The sequence below is a fragment of the Ixodes scapularis genome, unplaced genomic scaffold (assembly GCF_016920785.2).
Source record: "Ixodes scapularis isolate PalLabHiFi unplaced genomic scaffold, ASM1692078v2 PGA_scaffold1__304_contigs__length_218370807, whole genome shotgun sequence".
Taxonomy (NCBI): domain Eukaryota; kingdom Metazoa; phylum Arthropoda; class Arachnida; order Ixodida; family Ixodidae; genus Ixodes; species Ixodes scapularis.
Window position 1 is genome coordinate 29,996,946 of NW_024609846.1, and position 26,983 is coordinate 30,023,928.

Sequence of the window (26,983 nt, forward strand, 5' to 3'; positions counted from 1 at the left end):
CGCGTTTGGTCGCGTTGAAGGAACGAAGCAACAACAACAATCATGGCGTCCCCATTTCGTAAGCCCATCTGTTTCGATTGAATGCTTTGTCATTTATTTGATGAGATTAAATAGCTTTAGCCTGTACGATGTCAGCTATCACCTTTTATCGTTTTTTTTTCTTCTTGTGAGGCGAGCCGCATGAACTCGTGCCTCAGCAACATCGGGTCTGTTTGAAAGTATACCAGGGTCCTGGGAGGAGTTCGCACAGTTTGTGTGATGACGACTCGGTGGTCCGCCTTAAACACGAACCAGATTTGTGCATCCCAAAGATATGTGACTAGAAATCCTGGAAATGCTACGAAGGTACCTAAACATCGAGGTCAAATGAGTCGGACAAGCCTTGCGAACGCGTTGTGTTCTAGCAACTCAATCTTGAGCACCGATGTCCCGGTAGGTGGCAGTACATATAATAAAAATAGAATTTGAGGATCGGTTGAGGCAAATGGATGGGGACCAATGGGCACGAAAGGTTTTCAGCTATATATACATAAGGAGCATAGACACAAAGTAGAGACAGCGCACTAGGAAATTAAGAGGAAAGTTTTTAGACTATAGTGGAGATACAGAAGAGCAGGTCTCAGTTAAGAAGAAAGTTAAAGCCACAGAAAGAGATCGGTGGCTAGACGGAATGACGACAAAGACGGCTCTGGAAATCTATAGATTAAACAACAGTTATTGCCAAAGAAAGCATTTATGACAATTCTAGGAGAAGCTCATTGTTGTTTGAGGCGAGGACGGGTGTTCTGCGAACCAGAACGTACAGAGCGAGGTACCAGGAAATGTATACAGTGTGCACTGCTTGTGGAGAGGAGGACGAGACGGCTGAGCACTTGATAATCTACTGTAAAGGGCTTCACCCCATGCCTACCGAAGACAACATGGATTTAATAAAGTGATTGGGTTTTAGAGACAGTGAAGGGAGAGTGGATTTCAAGACTGTAGAGATTACCAAGCAAAGATTAAGTGAATGGTGGCAGAAAGCGAGGGAAAACTAGGTATTTTATTATTAACTGATGGCAATTAAGGGGGTTTTACAGCCCCACTTTCTTTGCAGTGCGGAGTGAATATAGATTTCACATTTAAATATTCTAAGCTTAAATGGTAAAATGAAATGGCTAGGTGGCATAAGCTACCGCCCAATCCAAAGGGCTCAGCCGCATTCATCCATCCATCCATACAGTTGGTATGGCTTCACGCAAAACTGAAACACTTTGTCCCGCAAAAAGAAGTCGGTAATTAATGCCTGTTTACAACATGTAGGATGGCATCTCTTTCGCTAGTACGCAATCCCAAAACCAGGTGTTCCTATAGACGGCAGCACATATTTCGTAAAAGGTGAACTGGTTGCTTAATGCTAAGAAATAGATTATAAAAAAAAGGAATAATAATAACGTTGAGGATTTAGGTTTTCCAAATGTGGCGCATTGCGCAGGTAAAAATAAAAAGTAAAATCACAAAACACTAATAACTATACATCGTTTCAGGTGAAGTCCAGACGCAGCCGACGCAACGAGGTAATGGGACCAATCAAACAGCGACAAAAGCGCAAGTCACTAGGCCTTTTCTGTTTATGATTGTTTCAGCAATAATAGAACATGTATGTACATATCGCGACACTCTTAGCGCGAGAACGACATCGGCGCATTTTCGGATTTTACTTCTAAATAGTATCAGCGAGCACAAAATTTTATCGCTTACATTACATAACTAAATTAGCTCGTTCCGTAGCAATATTAACTTGGATGGCATCCTTTGGTTTCAAAAAGAAGAAAAACTTGAAAATCCGGCGATCACTTGTTCGCGCAGTGACGCGCTCTGTACAGAAACATGAGGAACCCCATGATGGTGAGCTTTCGGTGAACTCCGTCTCCTCCCATCAGCTCGTAGCGTCGGCTGCGTCTCTAAGGTGAAATAAGGTATACAAGTGAGAACCCTGCCATAAGCATTCCTAAAAAATATACGTTTTCTGTGTTGTTTTTTTTTATGTCGCTAGGCAAAACGATATTAACATAAATCAGTTGGCGTTCCTACGCTGCCAATTTCCTGTCAAAATATTATTAGTCCTAACTCTCGGTGGCCCTTTATTTTAACAAACCTCACTGCCGTCCATAAAATAGTAGAAGGTTTAATTATACCGATCTTTCAGTCTAATAAACTGGTACAACAATACTATTAATCATTCTGCCTGGACGTCTATCTCAATATCCAGCCTTACCTCGGCAACATTAAATTGCAGAACCAAAATAAATTTCTTTCTTTTCTAATAAAGGTCGGACATGTTGTTTCATTCAAATGCTCTGCAATCACCGCCAGTATCGTGTTTACTTGCCGGAGGCGAGAATTCCTTTCCACGCGCAGATACAAGCGCATTGGGGATGAACACGCTACCGAGCCTCCTCTGGAGGTCGTGGAGATTCATCTATTTGCTTGCTGTGCCCACGTTCTTACTACCCGTTCCTTTTTGGGTGGACGGAAAGGTGGGTACAAGTTTGGCCTGACCTCCTTCTCCTTACCTCGAGCGAACCACTAGGTGTTTAGACGAAGTAATTGATGGAAACAGTGGTTAAATGACAACTCCGATGCATTTTCTCAGTTTTGAAATTACGACGTGTTTTTTTGTTTTTGTGTGCGTGTGTGTGTGTGCGTGCTGGAAGTGTGCCTAAATTACGAGGTGTCCGGATTTTTTTCCCGGTGTTTTGTGTAATTTTATAGATATTTTATCTCAAGGTTGTAATTCTGGGGTCTACGGCGAAACCGAAACTAACGACTCGCTCATGATAGCAACCCTTGTGATAAGCAACATGGCCATCGTGTGCCGCAAAGTTCACATTACGGTACAGCAAAGCGTTCGATTGGTAGTCGCAAGAGCAGTTCCGATCAGTCAGGTAAGATGCCACGGCTGTTTTACTGTTTTGCTTTGCAGATATCCAACATATGTAGCGAATATTAATACACAATGATAAAGTTTACGGCCGAAAAGCGAGCTTGGCCACGATGAACGCAGCCTAAGAAAGAGCCCCCACTTATCTTCGTAGAACTACAATCTTGGTGGTGTGTAATGCGCGTTGTAGAAGCGCTGAAGAAGCTAATCGGAAGCTCGTGCTGAGCAGGAACAACGGACTAAGCTGTGGCTGAAGCGGATGCCACTTTTGGAATCACGACGCGCTGTAGCGAGCAGGGAGTCAATAATCGTAGTGCGACATGGCTGAAGAGCATAAGCTACGGCCGCTAAAGCATAACATAACCAGCAGAAACCATCCACTGGGACGGCTCAAAAAGCAGCAGGAAAACACGCCGAAAGAAGTGGCCAGTACGAACCATAAACCTCCTTGAAAACAAAGATGACATCAAGGCACAAGGTTGTTTGACAAACAGTCAACCCGGTAAATACCCGTTGAGAAGCTGGTGGTAGCATTTTTACCGCGATAGCGTTAAAGGGCTACTCCGGTTAATGTCTCTTGAGATTGGGAATACGACTGTTCTCAGCTAGAACAGCGTCCCTGAATTACAGAGTATATTTTTTTCAACCTTGAGGGTAATTTTTTGTTTTGTTGTTTTATATCACGGTTTAAAGTTTGGTTTCGCGCGTTTATGGCAAAACCGAAACTATCTGCTAGACGGATGGCAACACCGATCATCAGCCGTATGGACGCGACGTGACTTAAAGAAGGTGCTGCAGTACGCGGTACAACCAACCAACCGCAGCTCCACCGCGACGTGACATCAGGAGGATGCTGCGCAGTGTTCCTTGACTGAAAGCTAACCCACTTGTCGCCCGGTTAAGAACAGATCGTCGCATCTTTATAATGCGTATTAGTGGAGTAACCGGCTTCACTTTGACGTAATATTTCGGTTGGGATCCCATTTTGTGCCACTAAAGCAATATAAATCATTTATTTTACTTTCGTTTTCGACCGAAGTTGCCCTTTAAAGAGCTCCTGAAAGGAAAAAAAGTTTTTTTTAAACAGTCTGGTTGGAACACGCGTGTCAAAAACAATATTGACGGCGAGAGATTTATTTGAAATTCTGCGAGAGAAGTCCATGACGTCACTGGTCATTCCAGAATGACCATCTCGGTCGAGAAGAAGCCGCTCCACCTCTCCTCCATGCGCCCGAAATGCCGAGAAAGAAAACAAGGGGAAAGGGGGTGACTGCCGACTAAATCGCGTCTTGCTCCGTCAACATTATTCTAAAATGATGCTTTTCAGGTAAAATATATTTCTTGACACGCGTGTCCCAAGCAGTCTGTTACAAAAAAAAAAAAATTTTTTCTTTTCAGGGGCTTATTAAAGGGACACTGACACCCCCCAAAAAATTTTTTTTATTTTTTGCCAGGTGTCGGAGGACTACGCAATTAATATTTTGCAACAGAGTAGCGTATTTTTTTTTTTTTTTTTTTTTTGATAAAGCCAAAAGACTCAACTGCTCGAAACCGAAACCGAAACCCAACGGAGGTCGGAGAAGTGGAGAGAAGAGAGTGAGTGGCGGAAGTCACGTGGCTACACCCGACCGTGCGTTTTTTGTTTTTTTTTGTTTTTGTTTTCTCCTTTTCGTAGCAGACGACACGATACGCGGAGTGCGATGCGGCGTGCGGGAACTGCGCGCCGTGCGATTCTTTTGCAGTTATGTTTGTTCCGCTCGTTGTTCTGTACTCCAAGATGAGTTGTTTTGTACATTGAGGAGTTGGAGATGAGTAGTTAGTGCCCGTGGTGAATTTCCATGATCGGCTCCGAAAAGAATACACCCAAGATGTTGCGTGAAGAGCTGGCTCACATGTCCTGCATTCGAAAAAAAGTGGCATTCTGCGACAGAGTTTCCGAAAGATCTACGGGATCGGGACCAATGGCTGGCTGCGATTCCTGCAGAACATTTACGGGCACCTCGGAAAGTGGACGCTACCAGATTTATATGCTCCTTGCATTTTGTGGAAAGTGATTGCATTGAGTTCGCAGGTGTCAAAACGGAAATCCCATACCATTTAATTCAGCGAAGTATCGTCCACAACATTTGTTTGTTATCTTTTTGTTTGTTTCTTCAGTGATGATTGTAAAAAAAGAAAAAGATATGCAAACATCAAAAAATGTTTGAAAAAAAAAAAAAAAGTATCACGGGGGATCAAACCCACTCCTACCGCGTGTAAACTGGAAGTCTTTCCCACTGAGCTACCGGGGTATCTTTTTTCTAGTGGATCTCTTCCCTTAATAATAATTCAGCCGGTAAACTGTAACTTGGAAAGTTTGCTGTCGATTTTTCTCTAGCAAAAGCACTCCCGGGTCGAAGTCGGGATGCACCACGCTTTGAGGACATTCGCACCTAGTAAAGAAATCGTACGCGTGCATATTCAACTCGAAGTAGACACGTCGTGCTTGACGTTTGCGCGAGCGATGTCTTCAGCCACGAGAAGGGAGCGACGGCTCGGCGACGTCTTCGTGCAAATCGGCTTGGTGGCCGGGCGTGTCGTACGGGATGAATACCAATTCTTTTGATCAGTCCCAAATTTCTCTTTTAACGGTAGACTGAATTCGCCGGTACCGCGAACGACAGTTGTGAAATAGAGCTAGGTCCCACGCCCGTCGTCCGCTACCATTGCCGTCCCCGCGAGTCCCACGATACGCGAAACGACGAACGCACAGAATGCTTCCGGTTGTCTGTGGAACTTTTTTTTCAATCAACGTATTTACACCTTTTAGAAGCCGCAAAAAATGGGTTTCATATTTTTTTCTATTTTAAATATTGAGTGTGTGCCTTCAGTGACCCACGACTTTGATTAAAGTTGGTGGTCGCATCGATACCTTAGAAAACGGCCCGTGACCGCAAAAAAGAGAGTGAGCGAGACTCGAACCGGCCAGTTCTTGATCGGCGGTTTTCGGGCGGAAAGAAACCGAATTTCGAGCTGCAAATTCTGTTCTGGGTAGTTGAGCTCTCATATGTCACGTACAACTAAAAACCTCGGCGAGCATAAATACCCTGTCAGTGTCCCTTTAAGGGAAACTCCACTCAAAAAGTTGACCCTATCGAAAAGACTGATATCGCTTTAGGAGGTCAAAATACGGTCATACCCAAAATATCACGTCAAATCGACGCCGCGTTACCGATTAAAACCAATATTAAAAATGTTCTTCCGGCTCGGTTAGCGGCCCGAAAGTGGGTGAGCAACGCTGGCACCGGGTGAGCTAGTGAAGCAACACTGCGCAATGACGTAGTTCTAGTCCTACGCTCTCGTGCGGAAGCCGCGAGCGCTTCGTTTCCCGTGGCATTCTGCGATTCTGCTGACGGCACGAGGCGTTTACCACATTATATTGTGTTTCCCTATTTTTATTAGCCTCCAAGCAGTTCCTTTAACTCCAGCATTGCTTCCGCGACAGCGCGGAAGAGAGCAAAGCGGTGCCGCTCGCTCACGCGCGCGTCGTGGAGCCGGAGAGACTCGCCGGACTCGCGTTGGGCAATGTCGAGCAGGATTTGTAGTGCTCTGGGTTGCACCAACAACCCGGTGCGCAACCCGGAGCTGCAGTTCCACCAGTTCTCAAGAGACCGGAAGAGGCACAAGGTGTGGGTCGGTGCCGTTCGCCGGATAGACTTCGGAAGACCGTTGACTCCGAGCTCCAACGCGAAGCTCTGCTCCCAGCACCTTACGTCAGACACCTACACACGGGATCTGCGGCTGCTGACTGTTGCGGGTTTCTCCTCGAAACAGGCGTCTTTGAAGAACGATGAAGTGCCGTCGCTGTTCGCGTACCGTCCGCCGGCTGCTCCAGCATGATCGGCCGGTCGCAGCAGGTCGCGGCTGATCTAACTAGCGTCCACATAAAGGCACCTTGGCTTAGCAACTTAGACCACTTGTGGATAGATCTGTCCATCTATCTCCCATTATTTCGTTTTCTCTCGGTCCGCGAGCAAAAAACAAATACAGTCACGCTGCGCCGGCACCGACCGCGTCATATTTATAGCAGTCGGATTCGCTTTCCGGACGGCAAATTTATAAATACACACTAAGACTTACTACATTTGGTGCATATTAACAAAGTGAAGCGGTAAAGAAAGAAAATGTGCATCTAACCTTCTGTTTTGAAACTCCACGTGCGATTGAGCCGACCTTGTCGGTGCGTCGGCTCAGAAGCGCGGGACCAAAACTAGGTCATGCCGACGACGGGCCACTAGTATCAGTGTTGCCAAGCTGCTTCAACCGGTAGTTTCGGTTTCGCCGTGCCGCCGGAACGATACTTGGATTTGCGATATCTACAAAACTATACACACTACCGAAAAACAAATTATATCTCGTGACTCAGGGCCGCCGGCTTCGACTAAACAGATCATAACCCAAAAATTGTAAAAATAGAGTGGAGTTGCCGTTTAAGTTCGCGTGTCGCAGCCAGACATGATTCAACTGGAAAGCGCCAAGCGCTGCGACGTCGGCCAGGGCGGCTACGCGCTTAGCTCACTTCAGAATTCCTCGTCTCTGTAAAGGCGATCCTTCAGGTCGCAGAAACATAATCTTGTATCGATCAGCAGGAAATGCAGTGTCAGCAAAAGGGCAACTACGACCGGCAAGGGCCGCTTCCGCCACTACTGGGGACAGCATGATTAGAACGTTTTCGTACGCCGCGTTTCTCTCGCCGCTAAGCCCTCCGCAACGAAGAAGCCGCTACTGCACCTGCGCGCCGATGGCCTCGGCTGTAGAGTTCCTTCCATCGGAGCACATTGCGGAGAGCGTTGCGCGGCGGCGAAAACGATCTACAAGAACACCCTATTCTTGAGGCCGCCCGCGATCGCTGCCGGAAGAGATTCTAGGTCATGTGCGCCACGCTTCGTACTTACTAGCAAGAAGAGCGTAAGAAGGCGATGCGAACCTGGCCCGATAACGCCATCGCGTTCTACTCTGAAAGACGAAGCTTAATCGCCCTCCTAGTTTTTAATAGAGGTTTTAGAGTGGATTGCGGCTTTTTCAAAGCTTAATCGTCCTCCTAGCTTTTAATAGCGGTTTTAGAGTGGATTGCGGTTTTTTCAAAAGTGTAATATTTAGCAGCGGTGGGCTTTTGTTTCCGTAAATCGATAGTTTAATTTTTTGACCGAACTTACCCTTCAAAGCCAACGAACAACAGCTTTGCCTGTGAAACGATAAAGCTGGGGTAGCTTACTGTCAGTACGTTTGAAGCAGCACACAGCAATGGTTACCGGTGTATAGAGTACCTAAAGAGCAATATCCCGGGACGTTCCGCCCACTACAACACCCGCAATGATTGGCCTGTGATCGGATTATGGTTTCCTTATTTTTACCAAAAGCTTACTTGCGCCGTTATTTATTGCGTCACTTAAACTACTCGCGAAAAAAAAACAAGAACGATCAACAATTACTTGATTTTCACAACAATGTTTTTTCGACGTTAGAACGATCCGGCTCTCGAGAATTTGGCTCGTAGAAGCGAAAAGGTTCTGGCGCGGATTCCGAGGAACAACTTGGATAGAAAGAAGATAAATAAAGATGATAGGCACGGCATTGTACTTCTCATTTGCGTCCCCGAACATGCGCCCCGCGTTCGGTGAAGTCACTTACCGTGCTTCTGGAAGTTAACATCAACAAAAACCACATTAAAGAAAATTTTCATATCTCCCATTCAATAGGCATTATGAGGTAGTAGGTGGCCAAGTGTCTTCGCGCAACAAAGCTCCTTAGAGGAGGAGGGAAAACACGCGCTGCGGAACCCAAGAATCCTGGGCTTTCTCCACACCATTCCAATCAGAATGAGCATCTTAACGACGTGTGGTCATGTGTCTGCACTGCTAGATGTGCGTTAAAGACCCCGAGCTTCCAGTCATGCTGCACTGACTGAATTTATGATCTACAGTAGAAACAGTAGCAGCCCAAGGGGGGGGGGGGGGGGATTTACTTCTCGCTGTACAAGCTCTCGGCAGGTAGAACAAAAGGTAGCACTGTGATAGAGTTCAGAGATACATCTTTGGTTCGATCTCCTCCCGGCCTGTTTGGTTCGGGATAGGCATCGTACCGGCATCCGCTGGAGTGGTCAGTATACTGCCTGACGCGCGTGAAAGATCCCAGGTTAGCGTCCGTTCTTGACATCTACAGCGGAAGCACCATACGATGCCTGGAGGAACAGTAACTTCACGCAATCTAAACATTCGTTCGACATAAAACCAGCAAAAATAAGCTTAGCGTGAAAAGGCATTTAGGGAAATGAAGGGCGGTTCGCATCCCTTCGATCGCTCCGCTGGTATAGCCTGGCGGGGCGCTCTTTCCGGAAGTGATAGTGACCACTTGGATTGAGCCTGATGAGCATACCTAACGGTCGCGCACAAAAACGTAAATAAGCCGGCATCGCAGAGCGGTCGCTATATTTATTACTGACGCTGCCATTTTCGGGAACTTGACTGGATTGTAGACGAAAAGTCCCTTTTGAAAGTTAAGCTCCTCTCACAAATTTCCTTTACTCTTTCCACTTTAGCAGAAAGAGCGCTGGAAAGGAGGCCATTCCACTCGGCTTCTCTCAGCTTTCGCTCTTCTAAAGTTGAAAGAATGGAGTGCTTTGCGGGGAGAACTTTTACTGCGTTTTCAACCTGCAACAGAGAGTAAAGATCACGTCGTTAATATCAGTTGGTCTAATTATTCTCACAATATTTTTTTTCTACAAATGCATCATGTTATAGTGGTCGTCCTATTCGTTAAATGTATAACGTTTTAGGAAACTGATGAGCGTATTGGCTTAACGATGATTGACGCTGAAAGAATAAATCACACATTTCGAACGCGAAAACATTTATGTTGTTGCGGGATGGAGGATTGGTCGTCCGTTTCAAATGTGTGTTTTATTCTTTTCTATTTTAGTTATCAGGTTTTTGTTTGTCGATATCCATATTTTATTAAACGCAAGAATACCCACGTGCATGGTCTTCAACCATTGGGTGAACGGTCCAGCTAATGCCTAGCACTGTTAGAGGCCATTTATAAATTACTTTACTAAGAGAACCGCATACTACTTGACTCATTCGCATTAGACAGATCGTCTAGAGCGCCAAATACTCTCATAGTGGTTTCGGAACACCGCACCCGAGGACGCATGCGAATCGCGCTGTAGTCAAAAACAAGTTAAGTACGCGCAGGAAGCTCGTCCCACACCTTCATTGCCGTCAGTCAGTGATCCCTCGAAATACGCAAAAGATGTCAGTGGAAGGTGGTGCATACGGCTCATTCGCAAGGACAAGGCAGGCTGGACACGACCAAAAAGTTTCAGAAACACATCTTTATTCGAGGAGGCCGAGCAATCGAGTGCTACCCTTTCGCACGCCCCGGGCCGCGCCAACGTCTTTCTCCTCCAAATGCCCACAGGACACTTAACTCGTCCGTTTGATGAGGTCAAATCAACTCTAACCATTTTAATTATACATAATCTGTGTATAAAGGCAAGGTTCTTTGAATTTGTTCGTCAATTAAATAATTTTCGGTTGTTTTACGCTTCAAAATAAAACACGCCCACCGGATAACAAAGGAACGCCCGGTAGCCGAGTTTTGCACGAGAATACACGGCCTTAGACACCCACCCAGTTCAAAGCAGAAAAGCCCCGGGATTTGACGCATCGAGCCGCATGAACTAGGTCAAACCTCCCAAAGCCAAGGTCATGGGATAATCGCGAAACGAGTTGTATTTCCCCTAGTAAAGTATTTTCTAGTAGGTTGCATCTGACAGCCTAGAGTCTATAGAACGGCGGAGGCATTATAACTAATAGAAAACCACAGAATTGTTTTGAAAGCAGCTAACAAAATAAAGGGCTACGAAGCCTGTGTCTAGAGAGATAATCAGGTGTACCTTTCCTTTAAAAAATCCCAGTGTCCCAAAATACCGAGCTTTTCACGCTTCTCTTTGCTAGGCTGGACTGTGTGCATACGTCGTGCTGTGGATGGCCTTCTACTACATCGTCGAGCCCATACCGCTTCCAGTGACGTCACTAATGCCCCTCGTACTCTTTCCTCTCCTCGGCGTCCTTACCACAACTGAGACCACCAATGTCTACTTCAATGTAAGCTTCAGCCTGATGCGCTCAATGGGAACTGGAAGAAATTTGAAACGCGTCGGAATTCTTCGTTTACATCCTGCTGCACGAGGGCGGAATGCGTGGATACAGTGAATATTGGCGAAGCAATTTAGCAATTTAACACACACGATAGTCATGACAGGTTAAAAGCCTAAGAGAAGCACTGCCTTCAGCATGCGCTCGTTGCCTTTCGACGGACTGAGGCTGCCCGTGGGACAAAGTGTTATTGAAGGCAGAAGTCTTGCACTCGAGACGGAGTATCGACTCGGTGTTTAACCTGTCACCTACCATAGGGTCGCGCGATTGAGAATGGGTTCGTATTCTCCACCATGATTGTGTTGTGTAATATTTATTTCATAAAGCATTCAGTTGTAAATTCCTTTATTTGCATTACCCGGAGACAAACTTGCCACCAGAAACTGTCACACTGCACACGTAACCGTTTCCTTCTGCAAGGACTAGTTCCGTTTCTAGATTAAAACCAGCGCAAAAAAAATTGTTTTACACCGTTCTCCGGTTGTTTTACGCACTCAATTTCTTTCAGAACATTGGCTTTGTGATGTTTGCCTCCTTGACAATGGCTGTGGCTGTGGAGATTACCAACCTTCACAAGCGAATCGCCTTAAAGACATTCATATTACTGGGAGCAAGTAACAGGAGGCAAGTCGTCCACCGACGCGCGCCTCCATTTTGCCCGCTTTCTGCCATATGCTCTAGCAGCAGCTGCCAAATACAGTTTCTTCCACGTTGGAAGAACAGAGAGATAACAAGGCCAGAAGGGGGCTCGAAATTCCACTCGGGCTTCGTGCCTCTCCAGGCGGGAGCGCTCTTGGGTTGGGACACTGAGCGCATGTGCAGTTTTTTTCGCGCGGGCATGGTCGCGCCTCGTGGCCTTAAAGACCTGAGCGCGAATAACGACGGTTCCTCGAGCCCCTGTCATGACACGCCATCTCACGGCGTTTGTCAGAAATGAAAGCAAACCTTCCACGCAATTCTTCCGTGGCCAGGCGGAGCAGTTTAGACACCTCTCTCTTAGTCCCCTGTGGTCTTCACCAATGTGAAAACCCACTGGGAGCGCGCGCCTGAGACGGCGGCTGGTGGGGGCGCTGCTTGCGCGTTATTCAATTTCATGTCGCTCCGAGGATCGGCCTCCTGCGCTGAAGCTTTGAATTAACTGTGGCACCCTCATCTTGGGTAGTACAAGCTTGTGCTTGAAATCGAAATTGAGAGATCATCGCGATTTCAGACCGAGGTTGTTCCGCATGGGTCTGAAATCGCGACAATCTGTCGCTTGTAACGGCTAAGGGCATCGCGCGAAATACTTTTGTTGTGTCCAGTGGTGAGCGCAGCGGGAACACCGGCGGCGCACCGCCTGGGTCTGAAAGTGGGGCACCGGTTGATACCGCGCGGTACCAGTGGCTCTGCGGAGCCACTGGAACCAGCTGGTTCTGCCTGGATTTAGAATTGGGTCACCGGTTTGTATCCCGTCTGGAACTGTGTGGTTCCAAGCGGGATACAAACTGGGGCCGCAATTTTAGATCCAGGCGGAACCGGCATTTTTCATTCCGGCCTGTATCTGACATATTCGTACGGGACGGCTGAGTGTATGGTGCCGTAAAAAGATCAACATAATATGAAACAAAAATTCCAGTTGCATTTGTTCTGTCGCGAACGGACTCACCAAAACAGTTTTTATTTTTTTCCCTAAAAGTAGTACAATGCTATCTTAAAAACTCCGAAAAATTATATTCGCCATAGAACACAAAATAAAAAATATATAACGCGGGAATTCAGCCTCTACCAGCATCCGGAAGTGCGCCTACGCAGGCTGCCACAGCCCACTGACTAAAAAACCCACAACCCGCGCATTCGGGCAACACTGACGTACCCTCTCAAAACCAGGGACGCGTGCTGTAAATCGCTTCGTTCGAGACTGCCGCTGGACAGTTATCGTCAATAGGGAGTTTTCGTAGACCGCGCTTCCCCCTCCGCTAAGCCCTCCGCCACGCAGAAGCCGCTGCTGCGCCTGCGTGCCGATGTCCTTGACTGTAGAGTTCCGGGTATCGTAGCGGGTTGCGGAGGGCTTTGCGCGACGGCGAAAACTATCTACGAAAACTCCCTACTATCTCTCAAGGTTCCTAGACGGGCATTACAAACGAGGCTTTAGCGACATCCACTCTTTGCTAATCGCTTAATTTTTTTTTTAATTATTTTTTGTGTCTTTTTACTAAGATATTGGTGTGTTCGATGTGCTACAGCTCCTTCGAACACGTATAGACCAAAAAATAAGCGCCGAAAGTTCGTTGTAGTACTTATTTAAGAGCTGGATGAATTTTGCGACGAACACCATGGCCCCTTGTCGCAAACGACTTGGTCCGGGTAACCCTCGCGAGCAAAGACAGAATGCAGGAAACTGCTAACCATGCTTGTGGAAGCTTTTCTGCAGAACTGCATTTCAAGCCACTTGGAGAAATAGTCGACTAAGGTGATGACGTATTTGCAGTCTTGTAGGTCCCTTGCCCTAGGGCCAGCGATGTCGATGACGATTTTCAGCCATGGACGTTCTGGTAAAGGAACAGGTTGGAACGGAGTAGCTGCAGTCTTGGCGGTCTTGCCTTCACGCGCAAACGCGAAGCACGAAGTGTGTACTTGGTGTTGGATATGCGTGCATACATTTGTTTACTAGGTGCCAATGGGGCCAATGCGTGGTGGCGCCCAAATTCGAGCCTGGGGAGTGCCTTTGCAGCAGGGAATTGGCAGTACATTTTCTGATCTGCAGTCGACTGACTGCATTATTGTGAACGAGCAGTGTGCTTGACCATTACAATGTTAAAACTGTCATCTGCATCGCACGGCCACAAAAAATAAAGAAAATTTACACCATCTTCCCGAGGGGAACCATGGGGTGATACGGAGCATCGCGGATCGTTATTAACGGTGTTATTAACCGTGTTAGTAGTTGTTGAACTTCACGGTCCCGAACCTCAGGTTCTGCTGCTCGACGTTCACGAACCAACGCGGCTTCCCGTTCTCGAAGGTCGGGTTCCGCCGCTCGCTTCGTACGTTTACGTTGAACTTCACGGTCCCGAACCTCAGGTTCTGCTGCTTCACGTTCACGAACCAACGCGGCTTCCCGTTCTCGAAGGTCGCAATCCGCCGCTTGCTTCGTACGTTTACGTTGAACTTCACGGTCCCGAGCCTCAGGCTCTGCTGCTCGACGTTCTCGAACCGCAGCTGCTTCACGTTGTCGTAGTTCAGCATCCGCCGCTCGACGTTGACGAATGGACGCCGCTTCTCGTTGCCATAGTTCAGGGTCTGCCGCTCGCTTCAAGCGTTTGCGCTCAGCGTCGCGTGCCCTTCGCTGCGCAGCTTTGTCTTCAGTGGACGTAGCGTTGCCGTTAGTTTGTGGGGTGGTGCTGACGCTTGCTTGCGCCAACCCACTAACTGACGGGACTGTTGCTACCATCACACTTCATCGGAAGAACGGAGTGAAGTGGAGTCAACAGCGGTGAACTGAGCGCGCGCAGTCAGTCAGAGTCTTCAGAGCAAGAAAATCAAAGGAAGTGTTGCTGAGCCAAGAAAGCGCGCAGCGCGCTACCGCTGCTTATAGACCTTTGTCCGGAAGTACTCTTTTTAGCCTCGACCGCAAGGAGCAAAAGCGAACAATAATCTCGAACCCAGACGCTCACGGGGAGGGGGGGCGGGGGGGCTGCGTCGGCCTGCGCCGCCGCTTCCCGTTGAGGGCTTCTTCGGTGGTGTGCCGACTGCCGTTTCGCCGGCATCGGTCCTGTTTACCGCGGTATGTGAGTATAGTGCCCGTAATGTGAGAGCCGTGTGTCCATACGCCACTTTGCCGCTGTTGGTTTCCATCTAGCCGAGCCAGAAAACATCTCGCGACGAGTTGACCGCGCCGCGAGTGACGAAGAAGAAGCAAACATGGCGACGGTTTGTGCGATTGCTTTTGGTGGTGACTCCGGTGTTGAGTGTCTTCAACGTCCTCGTGAGAAGGTTCCCCTGCCCTTCGAAGTTATCGCAAGCACCACGAAAGATGTGGAATCATCGTCTCAACTACAAATAAGCAGGCCTTCACGAGCAACAACGGTGCCGAGCAGGCGCTCGGCACAGTTGTGTCAGGCTCACGCAGCCAGCGGCACAGTTGTGTTGGTTGTGTCGTCAGATGTTCAACAACGCCGAGGTATTTTCATTTATCATTTGGAATGGCTTCAAGAGTGGGAAATTAATCTATTTCGCGGATTGTTAACGCCGAGGCGAATGCCCTCCGTTGCAGTGCCGTCGTCGCGCAAAGTGCAGAGAAAACCGGGGGGCGATGGCGGCGGTGCTCTTTGATCTTGCGCCGTCGGGTTCATGAAGTCCGGAGTAAACGTACGTACGTGCGTCTGCTGGATCGGTGTTTTGGACTTCCTCAAAACTCTTTCTCAAGCGCATTTTCCTTGTGAAGCTTAGTAGCTCATTACACCTCATCGTCGACTGCGCTCATTTGACTACGACGGACGAGCCTGCGTGATGTGAATTTCACTGCCTAAGATCCTTGGTGTGCTGTAACGAGGGCTAATAAAATATCACCGCGAACTTCTGAACAAACGAGTCGAAGTTTCGTCTGCTATCATAACTGATCGCCTGTCACAATATTAATCAGTAGCGTTCCTAGACTCCGCCCCCACAGGCACCGTGCTTCGTTGCCCGATAGTAAGTGTCTCCTGGTACCTCGTAGAATTCCAGCTCCCACTTCAAGTAAGTACCCTCCTTTAGAACTGGCAATTAATAGTACGTTCGCAGTGTGTCTTTGTGTGTGTGTGTGGGGGGGGGGGGGGGGGTGGGGACGCGTGCTAACATACTCGGAGCCCTCGTTTACGCCGCTTCGCAGCGGCAGACAAGGCGCCACATTACAAAAGAAAGCTAATCCGAGCTGTCTATGTAACTAGACCCATTCGCTAGTCATTCGATGAAACGTCGTGGTCTCGTTTTCATTCGCTAAAACGGCGTTCGATCAAGTGAAGGCCTCCCACTTATTTCGGCTCGGTAGAGCCGCGCTGCCGCAGAAAGCCAAGCCGATCGCGAAAATTGGTCTCAAACGTGCCACGAATGTAATGTCGTATACAAGAAGCGATCAATCAAGCATTTGAAAGCTACAAGAAAGCGGTAGCGAAATATTTACTACGCAATGAACCCGGACTGAAACGCGGATGTCAAGGGTCAGCAGACACCGAGAACATTTAAGACAACAAAGGTTTTCTCTTGTTTTTTTTATCGAGATGGGTTCTCGAATGTTCACGACATCTTATCTGTTGAAGAACGGGTCGCGGAGGCTTCTGGTGAAGACATCGTTCACAATGTGCCGGTGCATTCGGACAGCCTGCCGCATCCAGCTCCCCAAAGCAACGCCGCCAACGCAGCCCCCCCTCCTGCCTGCCAGTTCTCTCCGCGTGGTGGCGCGAGCGTAGATAAACATGGCGACGCCCTGGAATTGGCGCGGACACTGGTCTATATTCACACTTGAAGTAGAGGAGACTAGAGGAGGGGAGTCGCGCATGCGCGCGCGGTGTGAGTAGAAGCGAACGCACGCGTAGTGCAGGCAGCTGGTAGAGAGAGAGAGCGGAGAGAGTAACGCGCAGCTGTTGGAGAGAGGGAAGGAGGAGAGTTGCGCATGCGTAGTGTGAGTGCGGACTACGACACCGCGGGACATAGACCCGAGCAAGAAATGCTCCGCATCTAAAAAACACGGTCGGGTTTTTGCAAAACTCTCCTCCTCTATATTTCTCCCTTCTCTTTCGTGGACATGTCGCGTCATTACTCCGTGCTCGTGTTTCGGTTTCCGTTTCGAGCAGTTGCGTTTTTTAGCTTTATTAAAAAATATACGTGACTCAGTGACCAAATAATGACAGGGTAGTTTTCTAAAATCATATTAATTCGCCTGGCAAAAGACAAATATTTTGGGGGGTCTCAGTGTTCGTCTAAGTAGGCGCCGATTAAGTACTGCTGCGTCATCGAGTTTCGCTCAACTCGGTGCGATAGTTTACTGTTCACAACGCGCGCAGCGCCCCCACCAGCCCCCTTCTGGGCCACGCTCTCCGAGTGGCTATTTCATAATAATGATGACTGTACGTGCCGGATGCATTAAATTTAATATTAATGTCTCGCTGCGGGAACAGATGGCGCTGAATGTCAGAAATGCCTGTTTATCGCAGGGTCTAAACCGTTAGTGGCTAAGAAAGAGTCCATTGTGTTCTGCCTTAAAAGTTATGATGCATTGAAGTGTTTTCTTCACGAGTGAATGAATTCACGAATAACTGTAACTCTTCACACCACGCAAACCTTATTTCCGCGTTTCGTTAGGCAACGAACAGCCGAATTTTTAAAAAAAAAATCTAACTGCTAATTTCGAGCTTCGTTCATCTATCTAATTATATGTGCGATATGTACGGTATCTTAAAGGGACCATGAAATGACCTTTTTACTTTTTCCAGATAACTTTTACATTAAACCGTCAATGTTCACTGAATGCCGAACAGGCATCCGTTTTCGTCTCGGTTCATTAACTTCTACACAAAAAATTATTGAAATATCGACTTTTTCATTCTCTCCAACTGACCGCAAAAGAAGCCGTGACGTAGGCCGTTTCCGGAACCGGAAGTTTTCTCGGCAGTAGGAGAATGGGAGTGTTAGCGGCAACGAGTTGGGGTGCGCCGGTAGGTTTTACTGCGCTGATGTCACCGACGTATTTCCTGAATCGGCGCCTCTCATCGCCGCATCGCAGCTGAGCGAAATTCAATGAGATATGTTGCGCTACAGCGACAGCATGGGACTAGTCCCATACGCCGGTATGCCTGTTGGGAAGTGCAGCGAGTCTTCCGGTGAAGACTCCAGAAGTCAACCACCCCGTCATTGTTGGCAGAAGGGCCGGCCCGTGTCAGTCGTTTGCAAAGCGACGTAGATGGCGTTTTTCGCAGCCTCGGAGATGCAGGAGCGAGCCGACGTTAAAAAAGATACGTTTGAACCACGTAAATACCTGTTTACACTCGGAGCGGACGCGCGCGCTTGATGGAAGTCTTGTATTCGCGCTGTTTGTAAGCGCTTCGGGACCGTTCTTTTACGATTGCAACTCGATACTGACGCGACACTCGGCAAAGAAAGGTTGGACCGGGGTTGTACGTATACCTCCCACGAACTGTTATAGCTCGACAGTGACGTGCAGTCTGTCAGAATAAAAATGGCATACCAATAACAAAGTGTACATACCGTGTTACGAAGGTAATCCATACGGCATTTATTTCAGCTCTATATCACACAAAACAAGAAGATAGAATCGACGAGAGCCCCTTTTCGACGAGTGTTCGTCAACACTGCCTCGGAAAACAAGGGGAAGAGATTGACCTCACCTCTTAATCTAGAATTGAGGTCAGTGATCAAACTATAATACGGGAAGGGTCCACAAGGGTCGCGCGGGCATATTCCATTTAGCACGCCAGCCGATCGTAGGCAGACGGTCTTGCGACGAAGCAACGCAGCGCCGAGTCGGAATGCCTGCTAGGCCTATACGCTTCGTCGGAGTCGGTGGATCCAGCGTTCTTGTTCGTCGTGGTCTGTTTTAAGTACTGTTTTCTTGCTGCTTGAAGTCGGCACGCGCAGGAAGAACACGTAGAAAAATAAACGTTCAGTCAGTCAGAGTTTTGAGAGGAAGGAAAACAAAGAAAATAAACGTTCGCCGCTGGCCGCCGCCCAAGTAACTGTCGGCCCTGCCCTACTGCGCACGCGCAGTAGTTGCTTCGTCTACCACACGATAGATGGCGCCTGGCTCTCAGCATTATCAAATTTGGCAATTTTCGCCACACATCTCTAATTATGCTACAAAATGTGGATCTGAATATTATTTAACAAAACTTTTAGGAAACATTCGCCGGCTATTTATTGTTTACGATCGCGGTGCTGGTGAGGTAGGCTCTTACCCAATAGGCGACCTGGATTTGGCTGACGTGCTCCATTTCCGCGGATGCATCGTAGTGAACAGGCGAAGGAAGGAAGGCGCAAAAGAGTCCAGTTTTCTTTTAAAAGTTCTATAGCAAATAATTTTTTTTTGCTCCCTATTTTTGTGTTTTTGTGTTTCTTTTCACACCTTTTACGACGTGCGGTGGATGAAACTCGATTTTAAAATCATTTCATGGTCCCTTTAAGGCCACGGTCCCACTGAATGTGGCAGTTTAGGTACTTTTTGGCAGGTCATTACTCATCTCCTTTTAAATAGTGTTTTGTGGGATTGATGTCATTCGAAAGGCAATGCAATCCTCTTTCATTTGATATTATGTATGTGTTTGTTTTTACTGTTCATGCGCGTTTGTAGCGTTGCGAATATGATGGCGCGGACCCTAACTTGCTCCGCTAGTTCATGTTTTATGAACGATCCATTAAAGATAACACGGTTCCAATATAGCAGTTTTGTTAAGATGATGTCGGAGCAGAATGTAACTATACACTTTTTTGGTATTTGCACTACTTTGTTTTTTTCATCCCTCCAAATATTGCCCAAAAATTGAAATTTTTCAGCACAAATATGTTTTTAATGACAAGCGCTAGGGCAATGTAATTAGCTACAGATGTAGTGCTTATAATTGGTAATATGCAGAAAAAAATTTCATGTTGTGTAAAATTTTTTTGTTTGGATATTTTATATCAAACATAGCACTTTTTTGTGCTTCGAGTCATGGTACTTCAAATGCCACTGAGGAAATAATTAAACTATGATAAAATATTTTATAAAATTTAAAGCTACAATGGTTGCCGAAGAGGTGGACGATGGCTTTTTTTCATTTTCAAAGTCATAACGCTCCAGGAGCCCTTCAAACTTACCTGTTTTTGGCGCATATCTTTTTTGGACATCAAACAGATTTATTGCCATCTTATAACATGTATTTTTTGGAATAGATATACATTGCGATGTATTAAATTTTCACAATGATCTTGCTTTGGTTTCTTTATAGGTGTAGAGCTTAGCTAATTTTAAAAACAATTAAAAACTGTTTGGGTGTTTTGTTGCGCTACCTGGCGGATGGCAGACAAACTGCTGATTTCTAGTGTTCAAAAAATTGCCGAGGGCGGCGTTGGCGTCTGTATCATCATCAATCTCCGTGTCTTTTTACCTTTTTACCTTCACATTTAAAAATATATTGGAAGATTTACTATCAATAAATGAATGGTTTAAGTATTGGGCTAGGTTAATAAATCTAAGACAAATAATTACACACGCGTAGCGTGATAAAATGTGTTCATTATTCAATATGATTGAAATCAATAAACAATAAAAACAAAGATGAAAATAATACACCTGAGTTCACTTCATGCCTAGAGTCACTAAATGAGCTTTAAAGTATCATCACTCCGTTCCCCAAAATTGTGTTGGGCGCCGCCATTTTGGGTCTTGTTCAGAGCAAACGCAACTGCCGATCGCCATGATCCAAAAGTACGACTTCCTCAGCATTAGATGCGGTGCTAGGAAGCTGATGCAATATTGCAATGGTCTGTCGCGGGTTGTTTACACATTTGTGGGGGACAGAAAAGCGTTTCCTGTGAATTTAGATAAAGCTTCAGGTAACTGGCAACCACGATTTTAAGCCACAATATGGCCAAGTGTCGTTACTCTGAACCGTAGCTAATTTACTGGCACAAGCGTTAACAATGAGGAAGAGGCAGGTGTCAAAGGGTAGTGGCTTTTGGAATCCACGGGGCTTACGTCATGGACCCTCCAGGTATTACAAGCCTCTTGAACAAGAGCATGAATAGTGTCATTAAATAAGCTACGCGTCAGAGTAGTGACACTTGGCCATATTGTGGCTTAAGATCATGGTTGCCAGTTATTTGAAGCTTTATCTGAAATCACAAGAAACGCTTTTCCGTCCTCCACTTTAAACAATACGCGACAAAGCAAAGCAACATTACATGAGCTTCCTAACACCGAATCTAATGCTGAGGATGTCGCACTTTTGAATCATGACGATCGGCAGTTGCGCCTGCTCTGCACAAGCACCAGAATGGCGGCGTTCACAACACTGTCGGGGAAGAGAGTGCCGATACTCTAAGCGCAGCTAACTCCTTCTCCCCGACTGAAACTGAAAGTAAATATGAATAATACACCATTATTATAGCTTATTTAGTTATAACCAACTACACATAATGAGGGGAGGAAGCGACCGGGTAGGAGAAACGCGGGTTTTATGTGCGACCGTTCTAACCGTCTCAAAAGAGAAAACGCGCAAGCTTGCGCTGGTTAAAAAAAAAAAGGCATCCAAAGAAAAGAGGCGGCACGCTGTGCTCTTTGTTATTATGTGTCTAATTGCTAATTGTTGTGTGTATGTTTGTACAGCCTGAAGTTTGTTCGCCTTAGTGGGCGTCTGACTCTCAGCTGTAGATGAGCAATTTAGCCAGTGCGGTACAACCGCGAACCTGGGGTCTTTAACGTGCACCACGCGGTCGTGATACACACGACCGCCACGCCGGTACGATGCTCTTCCAGATCGAAACGGGCAGAGGCGGGGTGGCTTCTGCAGCGCGAGCTTTCGCTCTAAGTGCTCCGAGCTGGTGTGCGCTAGACCATGCACTCGGCCACCGACCCCCCCCCCCCCCCCCCCCTTTGTGCGTCTAATTTATATACAGGTATAAGTATTTGAAGATCGACGATGGACGTCGATTGTCTCGAGGTAATGTAACGTAATAACATTATATAAATAATAAACTTGTTGAAGGACTGAACGACACAATTTTTCAATTCTTGGATTGTAATATGGCGGTAGCCTATTGTACTTACTGTTGATGAAGAGCAATATGAGGTGACGAGGTAATGATTAAATGATGAGGCTCTATAAGAACGACGACATTAGTGGGTGTCGAACCACAACATAGAGGGCCAGACTTGTTTCAAATATCGTATACCCAAAGACTTTCTTCACCCGCAACAGAATATGGTAGAATCAATGAGGATGCTGCTTTACAACTGTACGTGGAACAGGAAAACTGCACTGTGCAGAAGTGCGGCTTATTCGTTAATAGGAGGGACGGATTTCTAGCAGAATTCCCTGATTGACTACTTGGAACCAATGGCTTCGTTGACCTAAAGTGTCCCCGTTCCAAAAGATTCTTGAAGCATATACTTTAACCGTAAAGGAGTATGAGGCGAAAAAGGAGCCTGGTGTGAAAGGTCCAAATCACCACCATAGCTTCTACTAACAAATACAAGGCCAGTTACACAACACGCAAAGAGTGTTTTGTGATTTAGTTATATTTACACTGAAGGGCATTGATATCCAACGTATTCAGAGATGACACCTTCTGGTCAACCAATATAGAGCCTTTTCTACTCAAGTTTTACATGGAAGGCCCGACTTCCGCTGAAATTCCTTACGTAGACGAGTTGTCCGACCGAATAAACTGCAATTACTCCCGGTCTGGGAATCTCGATCTTCGGTCGTAAGCCATAGTGTCATGAGATCGGGGGGTGTGGCTCTTCGCCCGCCAAATATTGCTTCGGCGGTTGTTTTTACCGTGTAAGATGAGACCGTCGCGTGCTGCTGGAACAACAACCTGGCGATTCTTCACTGAACTGCTTCTTCCGTAAGCTTCGAAAGGGCTTTTTTTTTGTTTCGCACACCATCTGTTCCGCATGCCCGTTAGTTGCAGGATGGTATGGTGCACTAATGTGATGCCTGATGCCGGTTTTTTCTTCAAAAACTTGTTTATTTTGTTTGAAGAAAGATTTGGCGCGTTATCAGAGAAAAGTATTTTCGGTAGGGCAAAAGTAGGTAAAAGAGACCGTAGAACGTCAATGACATGTTTGGACGTCGTGGCAGGCATCGTGTAAACTTCCAGCCACTTAGAGTACGCATTGCCCATGACTCCGCAGATGCGGATACGTTTCGCCACCCACCGATTGAATAGTGGATCGTTTTCAGTTACTGTTCATGATGGCGTTGGAATCAAGGAAGACTTCGAGTCTTTCCAGAGAGTTAGCCCAGGTGCCAGGACTTTTGTCGAAAGCGGTAAGTGTTCGAAACGTCGACAACGTCGGTAGCCACGTGTTGTGCTTGACACTGGACACTTACCATTCGCTGAGAAGAAACTTGCTTTTTCGTCTGCCACGAGTCGTCCGATATCAGGTCATCACCGCAACACCATCTCCCGACAAAAACGCATGTCCATAGTTAGCAATCATGTGAACTTATAAATTCCCGAACGCTCATAACTTGCCGTCGCTAAACGCCGTTCATTTCATAGCGTCATCATTGCAAATAAACGTCTTCCTATTTCTTCTGATGGTTTTCATCATATTCCTCTAAGCTGTACTTACAACATTATGTGTGTCGGTACTTCCGAAAATATTGCAACGGCGTTTGTTTTCTGGGAACCTATAATGTAACAACCTTTACAACATCTTCCGGACCCCGTGAAACACAATATTTCGTGACGTTATTTTAGTCGTCATTAAAATGGTGAGGTAAGTACCGTAAATCGCGAAGCAGTTTGCTTGACGTCCGCTTCCACTGGTATCTTGGAAGATTGAGTGTACTGAGCGTGCATTCCTGCAGAAGAAATTTTCATTGATAGAATATTGACACGTCAATCAACATTTGATTCCTTCTTGGCGAGATTTATTGCGAAAGCCCGTTACAACCGCCGCACCGCATCTCCCTATATCAGAGAACAATTTATACCCAGCCTGATATTCTCGCATACATCCGTTTGCTGGGCCACGCTACTTGAGCTAACTGAGCACGGCTGGCAGCGGCGCGAGCAAGGTCACGAGGGGAACGTGATGGTGCTCGAGCCATCCCACTGTGAACCAATGTTTCGGCCACCCCACGGGTGCGTGTCGCCATCTATTGGTTGAACTAACGCCTTATTCAAGATGGCTGCCGTGGGACGTCAGCCTTAAGATGAGTCTCACGTAGATCTTTAACATTGTTAATAGTAGCAGTACTTCGGTCACCGGCATTTGGTCAGTGGTTGCGCTTTGAATTTCGAGATACAAATGAGCCTAAGTGTATTTCGTGTGAATCATACCTTCCGATTGAATAGCAATCCGAAAACGCTCTCACGCAGGCTCTTGATGGGTTTTATGCTGATCACCATGTTCCTGTCCATGTGGATCCCGAACACAGCCTCCGCCTCTATAATGGCTCCAATTGCAATGGCGGTGATGGACCAGATACAGGGGGCCAACAATCGTAGAGCCGAAGGTAGACCTTATTTATTGAACATACATGGAATTAGGAGAGCGCGTTGGTTAAACATCTCGGTATGCGAACGCGAAAGGAGACAAGGGAAACAAAAAACACGTCAGACACGTCCGTGTCTGACGTATTTTTGTGTGTCCCTTGTCTCCCTTTGCGTTCGCATACGAAGACTTATCTATTGGCTTTTGTTACTATGCTTAAAAGCAATTCCAACTGATCCTCTTCTCTTTATAGCGAGACGGGAATCACTCTCGGTCGTAGGACTCACTTCAATTCGTAACGACGGTGTTAGTAAAGTATACTGGACAACAGAAAGAATAAAACATAGAGAGGACAAAACACAGACGGGTACATAATTTCGTTCTCTTTTCTCGTCTGTGTCTCGTCCTCTATGTTTTAGTCTTTCTGTATTCTAGGACTTACTGGCAGCATTGATACTGGTGTGAGGATAGTGTTGGTGCATGAGGGGACGAAACCACGTAGTTGGGTTCACTCCCTGCCGCGGTGATGTATGGGAAAGTGATAACCTACGGCGAACGTGGCACCCTTTCCAATATCGAAACATCGATTAATCTAAAGAGACATAGAAGTGAATTGTGATTATCAGGGTGACGTTAAATCAATTTGCTGATTGTATCATCCGAGAGGAACTGCTAGTGTTACATGCCTGCTGTGCGAATCAGATCATGAACCAATGAAATGAATGCAATAGCTGAGTCACCGGCCAAGACGCCCTTCTAAAATTGCGGTTAGCATGGGGTTGGCGTGTGGTTGCGAAGAAAATTATGCTTTGGATACTATTGAATGTGCAGACACGATTGTGCGGCGTTGAATAGTGCTTTGACTGCACGTACAATTGTTGAACCTGCCGTGACATCGTTATGTTCTAACCACAATGCGCGTTCAGTTCGCGGCAGATATTGCTTTGCCACACATATTCTGAAGAATTAAGCATATAGCTCAATCGTCAAGCATCATCAAGAACACGCGTGCTCGCTTTAGAGCACTCTTGTACAAAGGTGCTACAGCCTGTTGGGCTAATCAAATATCTTAGTATTAATGTAGTAAATATGTCCATAAAAACATATTAATCAAATTTTGTTATCGCGATTTTAATTATCGACAAATTTTCACCGAAGAAAAGGCGTTATATCTGCAACAATGTTTGATGCGCATGGAAGGGCATGACGATAAAATGTCAGCAACTATAACATTTGCAGCAGTGCTTTGTGGTACGTGTCCGAAATGCTACAGGGGTGTCACAACCTGTGTTCTATTTTGCAGGACTTTCTCCAGATCAAAGCCAGCTAATCGAATCAGAAATTATTTCTGATGGCCTCGACAATGTTGATGAAGCCCAGTAAGTTAGAAAATTAAAAACCGCATAACGTTTTTTACAAATCCGCTTTTTTGGAAAGCAGGATCTTCGTAATGTAGAAAACAAATACTTTCTTTAATACCAGAAAATACTGTTAACAGCGTACAAGGTGGTCAGGCTGCACCACTGCAGGTAGACTCACAATGATGTCTTGTTGATATGAACACCTCAGTTTCCCCAAAAATCGTTTATAATGTGAGTTGTCTATAATAACGAAACGTAAATGCATATATGCTTTCTCTGTTTGTCCCCTAAAATTGTGTCTATATAGCGTGGTATTCATATTAACGGGGTTCATATTAAACAGACGTGACTGTAAATGCATAGGACAGGAACGGGAACGGAATATATGCATCAAAACCAAAACAAAAGGGCGGATTTTACGTACGGTGTGGGACTGCCTAAACAATGAACATAGAGTAAACATATTGTAGGGTGTTTCTTTATTCGCCTAAACAATTTATTGCACAAATGTTCCAAAAGCCGGGAGAATTCTTGGTTAAAACGTTTACTCTGACTTAACACAACAAAGATATCAACAAAAATATAGATATTTCGCAACCCATGCAGGTGCATTTTCCGTATGAACCGAGACAACTATTTTGCAATAAGGTGGTGATTTGGAACAGTTGCTTCATAGCAACGGAAAACAGCGCTGAAATACCATAAGGAGCAAGGCAAGAGGGACAAGACAAAGCCTTGGCTTTTCCCTCTTGCCTTGGTCCTCGTGTTATTTAGGCGCTGATTTCCTTACCAAGTGTATTGCTTTTTTTTAATAATAAAATTTCCAGTAACCTTATGTTTTATCGGACTGCTGCAATAACTGGTAGTATCAAAACATTACATCATCGATTAAGGCAGCTGCCTAGACCTGCCTCCAAGTCGAAGACCGCATTGACGGGACACCATTCCTAATGCAGAAAGCTGCACTACAATAAACGACGAAATATAGTTTTCCATTGGCGTTCGTGATAAGCCTTCCTAACAAAATAACACCCACAGGCAGCTGCCTTTTATCGTATATTATGTACCGCTGCGCCATATTATATCCTTGTATACGACACTAGCCAAAAAACCTTACTCTTTCTTGCAACCTAACATCTACAGAAAAAGTTTAACCTCCAGAATCTTTGTAAAAACATGCTGTACTATATGAAAACACACCCTTTGCCTGGCATCATACAATTGAACTACGGAAAACATGCCCTTCTTTAATCCTATGCATTTGTTTGAGAATTAACTCTTTATAGTCTATAGAATCCCTAGCTCGATGGTGTTTAGAAAC

The 26,983-nt window shown here is 46.2% G+C and overlaps 1 protein-coding gene across 1 annotated transcript in view; it reads left to right on the forward strand.

Annotated features, from left to right (window-relative positions):
* The first annotated feature begins 2,453 nt into the window (after positions 1-2,453).
* Positions 2,454-26,983, forward strand: part of LOC120838344 (solute carrier family 13 member 2-like) — a 56,676-nt gene continuing 32,146 nt past the window's right edge. The window contains exons 1-4 of the mRNA XM_042290116.1: positions 2,454-2,519; positions 10,921-11,070; positions 11,630-11,745; positions 24,187-24,323. Of these exons, the coding sequence (XP_042146050.1) occupies positions 10,951-11,070; positions 11,630-11,745; positions 24,187-24,323 (373 nt within the window). The 5' untranslated portion in view covers positions 2,454-2,519; positions 10,921-10,950. The remainder of the gene's footprint in view (positions 2,520-10,920; positions 11,071-11,629; positions 11,746-24,186; positions 24,324-26,983) is intronic.